This window comes from Clytia hemisphaerica, unplaced genomic scaffold, assembly GCF_902728285.1.
Source record: "Clytia hemisphaerica strain Z4C2 unplaced genomic scaffold, Clytia hemisphaerica genome assembly, whole genome shotgun sequence".
Taxonomy (NCBI): Eukaryota; Metazoa; Cnidaria; class Hydrozoa; order Leptothecata; family Clytiidae; genus Clytia; species Clytia hemisphaerica.
In genome coordinates this window covers 133,938-144,832 of record NW_027103622.1, presented here as the reverse complement: position 1 = coordinate 144,832, position 10,895 = coordinate 133,938, and the positions used below count along the sequence as shown (strand labels likewise).

The following is a 10,895-nucleotide window of genomic DNA, read 5'->3' as shown; positions in this document are numbered from 1 at the left end:
TCACAGCTGTATTCCTTTATTAAGCACACGCCGCGAACGCCTTAATCTCCAACTAGAACCTATCTTGCGATCGTGTTGAGTGCCCTTGTCTAATGGATCCGGGCTTTAGACTTTCTTTACACTCGCGTTATGATTTCAGGATTGCACGATTGCTTGAGGAATTTCAAAAATAGAGGTTTTTGGTGGGAAAATGAAAAAAAGGTTCCAATTTTAGCTACCGACCGACCGACTGACCCATTTTTCAAAGCTTTTAGGACACAAACCAAACAATCAATTGGGCCTGACCTAGGCTACAATCACAAATAACTTGTGTTGGCGTCATTTTTTAATAAAAATAATGAGTCGGTCAGTGAAAAAAACATCGGAAAAATGGAATTTCAAACTATGAATCAGGCAGAAATCAAATCTATTGGAAATTGAAAATAAATGGCCTGCTGTTATGTTTCTGTGTGTGTTTATGTAGACTGTCCCTGTCCCGTTGTAACGCGGTCCTTGGATTTCACCATGTGCATGTGGCCCCTCTTTTTTTTAAATGTGGCTGTTTTTTCGACTACAAGGAGATAATAACACATTCTCGTAAAACTACAGGAAAGGTTGACCCCCTCCCCCAGCTCCCCCCTACGCAGCTCTGCTCGCAGCTCTACTCTACCATTTTACAATCTCTTATTTGCCGTACGAGTATTTTTTGGCAAGTTACTTGCCGACAGAATCACGGGTAAATAAAACAGCATGGTTCTGCATGGTTGGATGATAAAAAATCATACTAGATCATAAATTTTAATATGACAGGAATTCTGATGTTTCTCAAATTTAATAATGATATTATATTAAACATAATTATACATGACATCACTTTCATGATTAGGAGAATTTGTTTTGATTTAAATTTGTATTTTAATGACCAGCCAGGTCATTCAATTGAGGGCTATGCATGTTGGCCTCTACTGATGCAAGTTATATACCCGATCTCACGGTATTGATTAACAATCAAACTTTCAACCCTTCAGAGACTGAAATTGTGTGAGTACTTTGTTTCTTATGATTACTTTCAATAACTTCAATAGTCAATTGATTACTTCGAGAAAGAATTGTTATAGACATCTTTAAGAAAAACCAAAAGCATTGATCTAAAACCAAAGCACAAAAAGAAGCACCAGCCATAAGAATGGCTATTAGTAATCACCCTGCCATTTTGTGTGTGTGTGCCCTGGTTTTCCACAAGTAATTTGCGCATTTTGATTGGTCAGGGAAAAAAGTGGTTTTTGTGTGTGAATCATGCATCGGTTTCAGATTCTGATGCACTGCTCTAGGAAGTATACCGTAGATTCGTCTAGATTCTTGTGTATTCGTCTACACAACACATGAAGCGCATGCACCTGTGCAAAATCTCTTGTACCACCATTTAATTTTTTCAACTTTCTTACGCTGCGGGTCATGTGATCAAAATCATTCGCACACTTAAGACCTGGTTTCCCCGTCCTTATTACTTATCGTCAGCACATGTTCTAGGCGCCAAGATTGATCAAAGGTATTCAATATGGTCAAGAGTAATTGAAATATAATCAAAATGATCAAACAAATTGAAAATGGGAGAAGAAAATACCATTATTTGGAGTTGAGTAAGTATTCAATCACTGATAAAATCAATACGTCGTCACTGACAAAATCAATAGGTCGTCACTGACCACCTTCAATTATTATCGATTATTATTGATTACTTCGATCACAATTGGCCAATCTTGCGGATAAGCAAAACTCAAAATACAACTTTCCTGTGATCCTAGGTTGTAGATGTTTATCCATGGCAGAAAATTGACTTTTTTTTAATGTTGAAATTTCAAAAAAAAAGTTTCGGAAATCTCCAAGAGAGGTTTTGATGTTAACAAATAACTACCGTGAGATCGGGTAGCTTGCATCAGTGGAGGCTAACATGCATAGCCCTCTAATGAATGACTTGGCTGGTCATTAAAATACAAAGTTAAATCAAAACAAAAATGGTAGAGTACAAGCGGAGCTGCGTAGTTGTATTTTAATGACCAGACAGGTCATTCATTTGAGGGCTATGCATGTTTGCCTCCACTGATGCAAGTTACCTGATCTCACGGTATGTGCTATGTGAGAAAACTTTTGACAAAATAGATCACCATTCCTCGACTAGTTGCTTAAAGAACTTGGGTCTGTATTGAGTTTGCTCGTGTTGGAAATGTTCATGACATACAAATAAGATGAAGAAACTGTTGGCAAAATATAAATAAGAAAAAAAAAGAATCAAAGAAACTAAGGTTGGGTTTTTGTCATTTTGTCTTATTTATAGCGTGTACATGTTATTTTTAATGATTTTTTGAGATTTCGACATGGAAAGTCAGCTTCTTTGAAATAACTTTCAAACTAATTTTTCAAATTTAATTTATATATGATAGCTGAAAATTCAAATAGAGCATCCTCTATATGATTAAAAAAGTGAACAAATATCTTGACATACCTGTATACTTTTTTTGGGTGCACCTGGTATGTCCAAGTAGTTTGAGGACTACAAACTAGGGGTTCCCTTGGGGAAAACTTGCTCTTTCTATGTTCTTCATAGATAAGATAGTCAAGCCATCTAGCCCAGCCGTCTACTAAATTTTTTCTCTTGATTTTCTTTCAGGCCCAGGTAAAAAGAAGATAAATTAAAAAATATTTAAAGTAAAAACTAAAATAAATTCAATATGCCACCACCATCAAAGCCAGGAGAACGCCAAAAACTTTTCAAAAACCAAGACAAAGACACTGAGGTGAGAGATCTTTTCATCAGTATTCGCTTTTAATCTAATCTGATGCTGTTTAGTATATGGAGTATATAAATGATAATTTTGATTTCTTATGGTTTAACATTGAGTGGAAAGGAAGGAAAATGTTGTATGTTACTCTCGTTTGATCTGAACTTATTTCCAAATGTCACCATAATGACAAATTTATTCAATTATTACTGTACATATGATTAGAGTGTAAGCAACAAACTCTGAGTGATGTACTTTTTATGATGGAAGATAACTTTTGAAATATTGATACATGGCTCTGGTTCTTAACTAATTGAGCACTCTTATTATTGATTTACCACTCTTGTTTATGTTATTTTACCTTACTTATTCTATCTTTACGTCTGAAAATTCAAGGGATTATTATAATAATACCTTTTTATTGTAAAATTTTAGTCTTTAAGACAAAGAAGAAATGAAGTATCAGTTGTACTGAGGAAAGCAAAACGAGAAGAAGCACTTCAAAAAAGACGTCTTGTCCCCAATACACCAGAAGACGATGAAAAATATAATAAATTTATGGTAGGTGTCATATAAGAGAATGGTCAACTTGAATTTCAATCCTTTTTCCAGTAAAAGCAGAGAAATTTATTCTTTTTAATTGAAATTGAACAAAAGCATCAAAGCAAATGTGTTAACGGTGTTAATTTTGTTCTATTCTAAACATGGCTCATTGTACATCTTTTTTTCTTTTTACCAGGATGCATCACTACAAATGATTGTTGAGGTAAGCAGGCCTACTTCAATAGTTACAAAATTTATGATACTGTATATAAAGATAAATTCCAAAAAAAATGGATGAGGGGTGTTTTATTTCACAGTTTCATCAAAATCGTTTTCAAAAAAGTACTGTAATTCATATGATCCTGATTTGATTTTGTATCCACCTTGTCCTAATGTACTTGTGTTTACTTATCTTTCAGAATGCTGCACACGGTGACCCAGCAACAAGACTCAGTGCTGTACAAGCAGCAAGAAAATTGCTTTCAAAAGATAGACATCCTCCAATTGATGAATTAATCAAGTAAATAGTTCTTTGATCAAGGGTTATAAATTGCTAGGTGCAGGCCTTTCCACAAATAAAATCGAACGTGATCAATGAATTGAACTTGTAAATGATTTTTCACCAAATCGCTTGCGTCAATCAAATTTTGCGTGCAATTTCTAAAAAACGCTACCCAGAAATATTTTTACCAATCATATAGATTATTCCTTTATCTATATCTATATCATAAAGTCTATCATTCTCATTTTCAATTGAGCTTATCAGCTGCGAGATCACCCTTAAACAAAGATAACTTTATGATGGAAACCTAATCAACGTGAGCAACTTTTTGTCCACTATACGAGATTGGCGAGCGCTCTACTGAACGTGAGAGTGATTGCTCGCGTCTTATTGAAATGACTGAGGTGTTTGTTAGTCTTATTTTTTGTTAATGAAATTTCAATGAAATATTTGTAAATCTTTTTATTTCATACATTTTGCTCTAATTGCTTTTGCTGTTATTTCTTTTTTAGGTCTGGCATTCTACCTATACTTGTGGAATGTTTACAGTTTGATGACAAGTAAGTTTAAGCTCAAAATCTACTTGCCTGAGCCTGTTCATATTAGTTTATATTAAACTTTCTTTTCATTTAAATCTAATACATTACAAACAATATGTTATTAAGATATGGCCTTGGCCATTATTAAAACAAATTTGTCTCCTATCCGAGTTTTGTCCTCCTTGTCACATATCATACTGTTAGTGTCACAGCTCATGTGAACATTTCATCGATTGAAATTTGTCCTTTTCAGTGCTTCTTTACAATTTGAAGCTGCCTGGGCCTTAACAAACATTGCTTCTGGATCATCTGCACAAACACAAGCTGTCGTACATGCCGGTGCTGTCGCTCACTTCATGAGACTTTTAGAATCTAAACACCAAAATGTTTGTGAGCAAGCTGTTTGGGCTCTTGGAAATATTATTGGTGATGGTCCTGTTTTAAGAGACTTTGTAATTCGCCATGGTGTAGTTGCTCCTTTATTGACATTCATCGACCCAAATGTTCCAGTATGTATTTCAATCCGTCATTTTCTTTTTGCTTAAATCCGTTTTATACCTCCTGCAGTTCATTGTGATATTCAGTGCAATGTTAAGCCATGAACTTTGTGTGAACCTTTAACCCTATTCATACTAGGCTTTTAGGGGCGGTTCAGAACTAGGGGGGGGCTTTTCCTGTACCACCCCTTAACTTTTGATCTAGTGGGTCTTTTTGGATGAAATTTGGCACACAAGATCCTCGTGACGTAAGGTAACTTTTGACAAAAAATTTTTTTGATGACGTCACTCATCATGCCCAAAGTGAGCAAAAACCGAACATTTCCTTTGTTCTTATAAATAGCTATTGTATTCTAACAAAGGCTTTAGAAAAAAGTTGCCTGAGTTTAAAATGCTTATTTTATCCTAAATATTCAATAAATTACGGTTTAAACGATATATTTGACAATGAAAATAAATTTGTACTGGAAAAGTGTCAATTTTTGTGACACCTTACTGTCAGAAATCTCATCATGCTCAAGGTGTGAAAATATTTAGATGTCAAATTTTTTTTTATTTTGAAGCTTAATAAAAGTTAGGAATTTACAGAAAATTTCACGGCAAAAGCTCTATTATTTCAGGAGCTATTAGCAATAGTTTGACCTCCGAACAGAAAGAGCCCCCCCCTAGTACGAATAGGGTTAATAAAATGCTCGCATCCTCTTCATGATACCAAAATTTCATATTTCAGTTAACTTTTCTTCGAAATGTAACATGGGTTATTGTCAATTTATGCCGTAACAAAGAACCACCACCACCAATGGAAACCATTCAACAACTTTTACCAGCCCTTGGTGTTCTCATCCACCACAATGACCTTGATGTAAGAAAGAATAATAGCTTTGGTTGAATTATTGCAATGTTTAAAACGGCACTTAAATTTGTAACAGTGATGTGATCGTTCTTAGATTTGAAATGGTGCAAATAACTGACATGATTCTCATAAAGATGCAAATAATTGCATTCGCACTCTAGTCTAGTCATAATTGAAATTTTGATTGAAATGTTCGCATTTGCATGCCCCCCCCCCAATACTTTGTAAAGTATTTTTTTTTTTACTTTGAAAAATCTTATATATACCGTTTAGAGGGGTGAAATAAGGGCAAAAAGTCGACATATTTTTTTGGCCCCCACATGCGCACGCCGGGGGCCATGATTTGTTGATGATTTCTGAAAACTTGTGGATGTGAGGAATCTTTGTTTGTGTTAGCTTATTATTTTCTAATGAATGACCCGTTTTAGATAATGTTAATTTCTATTTGGTTTGTATTTCATTTTAGATTCTTGTGGACAGTGTTTGGGCTTTGTCCTACCTTACTGATTGTGGTAACGACCATATTCAAGCTGTTCTCCAAGTTGGGGTTGTTCCAAAACTTGTGTCTTTCTTAACGCACACTGAAATAAGACTACAGGTAACAATTTTTTCTGATCAACAAGGAAGGAAAAATATTTTGAGAAGAGAGACAAGCCAAGTCACGAGTTGTGAAGCTAGATGTTACAAAATTAACAAAATCCATCACGCAATATTTGAGAACTTGATTTTCGAAACATTAAAGTTTAACTGTGTGTCCCTCACAAAGGCTTAGAAGTACATTAGCTTTAATTGAAGAATAGAGTTTTGAAATTTTTTTGTAAAATTAAAACATGATATAGACTTTCACACTTATTAAGCCAGTGTAGTATGTTTTGATGTTTGAAGAAAATTGTTTGATATTTTGATATTTGGCTCTGCAGACGTATCAACATTTCAAATTACATAAAATGATCCAGTATATATAAACAAACTTTCGGTAGCTTTGAGGAACTGCTTTATAATATGATGACTTAAAAAATTGAATTTATTTTTTTTTTTTTTATTTTATTTTAAGACTGCTGCATTGAGAGCTGTGGGCAACATTGTCACTGGCACAGATGAACAAACACAATCAGTATTGAATAATGGAGCTCTTGGACAGTTCCCTTCACTGCTTTCACATCAAAAAGAAAAGATCAGAAAGGTTTGACTTTTCAATGATTTATAAGACAATTCATATATTTATCTGAATACTAGTATCAACCTATATTTACAAAGCTACCAAAAATGTACAATGTTCAATGCCAATGGCTAGAACGAATTGAAAATTTCGCATATTTTAACTTTGTGTTATCCTTTTGTAGGAGGCAGTTTGGTTTCTGTCTAACATCACTGCTGGAACAGAAGAACAGGTTCAGCAAGTTATCGATGCTGGCCTCATTCCTTTTGTCATCAAAGCTCTTACAGAGGTAATTGGTTTCCCACTTTGTGATATTATTCTGTAAGAATCTAGAATTTCCCTGGTTTCCTTAAAATTTTAGTTTGGTCATCTGACTTGTGGCATAGTGTTAGTTTTTCTATAGCAACTCATTCAGTTTGGTTATTTTCTTAGGGAGAATTTCAAACTCAAAAAGAAGCTGCTTGGGCTATCAGCAATTTGACTGTCAGTGGTGTACCAGGACAGGTAATTATATCATTAATTTTTATTTGGCAAACAAAAGCTTTGTTATAATCCCTATCCACTAAAAGAGATTACAATACTCAGGTCTAGCTATTAAGCAAAAGTTTTGCATGCCATACAACCATTAAGCTCAAATATGGACTTACCGGTTCATCTTGAAATAGGCATGCTATTTTAGTTTGTGTACCTTAATAGATGTGGATTAATTTTTGCAAATATTGGCCATTTTAGCAATGGTAAAGATGAAATCATGTGAAAATCGAAATTTAATCGATGAAAATGTATTTACCCCATTTTCAACCTTTATTTCCCTTCTTTGGAGAAATTTTAATTTTCTGAAGATGTAAAAAAGCAGATGGGTCGCCAATATTTCCAATTTGGAACTATATTTAAAATATCGAAAATACCCAATGTAAGATTTTTAGAATATGTCAATAAGCAAAAACAAGTTCAAGCGAAAAATTTTATTACTCAATTCATAAAAAAAGTCTACATGAAAATTAATCCATTTAAGGTAATAATTCCAGGCCCCTACGGCAGCACTTCGTGAACAGTCAGGCTTGGCCCTGGCACTGAAATGATATAAGAGTTTACAAATTGAATAAAATTAACTTAGCCATTTTCCTTTTTTGTCTTCTAGGTTGCATATGCAGTACAAGAGGGTTGCATTCCACCGTTCTGTAATTTACTCAGTGTACAAGACCCACAGGTATGCATATTTCTTCAAGAAATATTTTGCAGGTCTTAATTGTTTTATTCATTAATCCAGTGATAGTTGAGATCTTCTTCTCGAAAAAAATACTAAATTTATATTGAACTTGAAATTAACATAAAATTTAGCTGAAAGGGTCTAATTTACCAGATGCTGCTCATCAAATTTTAGCTGTAAAATGAAAATTTTCATCACATTTCTTATCTTATCTTTTTAGATTATTCACATTGTCCTTGATGGTCTGACCAACATCATGAAGGTAAGCATTCCACTCTATATCGCAATTGTTGCCTCCTTTTTACGTCAATAAAAGCAATGTTGCATTCCATGGATTTCCTTTGCATCTGGACTACTAACCAATCCGTTCCAATCTAATAGAGTTTTAAGATTTTTCTTGTGTTTCAATTTTCAGATGGCTGGAGATGATGTTGAAAAGATTTGTATCATCATCGAAGAATGCGGAGGGCTAGATCGTATTGAAGTCCTTCAAAATCATGAAAATCCTGATATTTATAAACTGGCGTACCAAATCATCGAAAAATACTTTTCAAATGATGTAAGCATTCTTTTATAAAAGTCACTCGACCCATTCAGCTGTTTCACGCGTAAACCTAGGCTGTTAATAACCTAAGACAACATATAGGCCATATGAGATACTATGTAAACTTAATTTCGAGAAACTCAGATGAAGTATGGTCAATCATTAACGTTGTTGCCATTATTGTAATTAAGTTCGATTGATTTTTCAAAATAAGATGATTTGATATGTGTTATATGGTGTTTGAGACAAGCAAATAAAACTATTGTATTTATTGTATTTATCTTAGGTTGAAAATGAAGACGAGACGGTGGTGCCCGAGCAAAACCCACAAGGACAGTACCAATTCAATGCCAAAGCAAGTGAGACGTCCAAATTCTCACTGTAAACATCCAATGATCACTTGCTGTGCGAGCGGCCATTTGCGGCGGAGCGAAAAACCCCTTGTGAGAGATGTGTGCGTATGGTGACGAGATGAGCGTGCGCGTGCCCTCAAGAGAGCGAGAGTGAGTGATGTCTGAAACCCTCCTTTCCCCCGATAAAAAATGATGACCCAAAGATTGAGCATCAATGCAAGAAAGACCACGCTGAATCAAAGATCCCACTCTGGTCTGTAAAATTGACGTCAATTGGTTCCAGTCTGGTGATTTGGTCCATGGTAAAAACTCGGAGACGATTCCTTCAAAAAGGAATATTACTGACCAGATTTAGCAAACGATGGATGTGATTCAATTGTAAGGTTTTGAAGATTAGATGGAAGAGAATTCTGGTCTGAAAGTTGCATGACCAAGGAAAACACTACTAAACAAAATTGCTGGATCAGCATCTGGATTATTTTTCTTTAACCCCTATTTCTAAATTTTAAACTTTAAAAGCAAAAGATACTTTATTTTGTTTTTAGACTTTATTGTTTTATCTGTAGCAAATTTATGTATCACTAATTTTAAAATGTTTTTTTTTTTCGTAGTAGACTTGTTTTAATCTTTTAGCATTTAACTTAAAAACGAGACTAAAATATGTAAGGAACCCTCGAAACATTATTTATCCCCCGTTGAAGATTAACTGAAAGTTAATATGTTTAACCGCTACAGTTTGGAGTTTACTGATGACTTGAAGTTATTAGTTTTTCACCTTTTTTGTTTTTAGAACTCAAAATAGCCATCACTTTTTAATGTTTTTATATTATTTAAAAACTAATCATACAAATTACGGATTTATTTTGCTGCTATGTATACTGTCGTTAAATAGTGAGAAGTCCAATGTTCATTTTCTGAGTGTTTAGGTTATAGTATTTTTAAATGCCTGTGAAATGTTTGCTTGACGACTTCTCATTGTTTAATGTCAACTTTTCACAAGATTATTTTAGAAATTCATGTTTTTTTTTCAATGGATTTTGATTTTGTGTAAAAAATGGAAAAATATCCTTTTCATTCAATTTAAAATTTCTTCGTTTTTGTTTTTGTTTTTGCCGGGAATGAAGACCAGTGGCTACATTGTGTTCATTTAATACCTTTACCAATGAATTATAAGCCCGAAGGGCTAGAATCGAATCTCCTTGGTAGGATTTAAAGCCTACCTAATCCTACCAAAGCTGCGCGGCCTAGCGCGGTCCGCTTGGTTTTCACATAAATGACAGACTGATATTTACACCTAAATTTTGAAAATGATATCACTAGAAAACAAAGGAATCGCTAGATTCAATCCGTCGTCAAAAATACGGCGCGTATTTTAAGGCTTCATATTTTCTTGCCTGAGAATGGTTGAAGATTCGATTTTAGCCCTTCGGGATTATACTTCATTGGCCTTTAGGTATTTCACTTGGCCTTTGATCTGCTTTTTTATATTTGGTTCATCTTGTCATTTCCTAATTAAGTCTTTGCTTGTCATTTGCTGTAAACTAATTTCAAGTTTTTTCAATAGTCGCCCTCTCAACGTTGTGTCTCCTTGAAAGTTCCTCTTTATCATATTCCCCCATCTTTGAAGAGGGTTCCTTTATACTAAAAAAGATATCAAAAATATGATAAGCTTGATAAAAGTAAATAATAACTCAGCCTAAGAAATTCTCTTAGTTTAATTTTTCATGTTATATGAAACCTTTCTTTTCTGTTTTTTTATAGAGTCAAAGAAAAATTTAATACAACTAAGAAAAAGTACTAGAACACGAAATTGGCTCATTTGAATAAATATTGGTGAAACGTTGAAAAGATGAAGTGTCTAGATGCTCTGAGATGGAGAATTACCTTGCTACATATACACAAATATAGAGCAGAGATATGACCAAGAAAGAGAAGT

At 34.1% G+C, this 10,895-nt stretch overlaps 1 protein-coding gene across 1 annotated transcript; it reads left to right on the top strand.

Moving 5' to 3' along the window:
* Positions 1 to 2,642: 2,642 nt before the first annotated feature.
* On the top strand, positions 2,643 to 10,045 carry LOC136802433 (importin subunit alpha-4-like). The gene is made up of 15 exons (XM_067059165.1): positions 2,643 to 2,774; positions 3,195 to 3,320; positions 3,499 to 3,525; positions 3,722 to 3,822; positions 4,317 to 4,364; positions 4,597 to 4,852; positions 5,571 to 5,702; positions 6,160 to 6,291; positions 6,748 to 6,876; positions 7,037 to 7,141; positions 7,285 to 7,356; positions 7,994 to 8,062; positions 8,283 to 8,324; positions 8,478 to 8,621; positions 8,893 to 10,045. Exons 1-15 carry the CDS (start codon positions 2,709 to 2,711, stop codon positions 8,989 to 8,991), a joined length of 1,548 nt encoding a protein of 515 aa, XP_066915266.1. The 5' UTR covers positions 2,643 to 2,708; the 3' UTR covers positions 8,992 to 10,045.
* Positions 10,046 to 10,895: the final 850 nt, after the last annotated feature.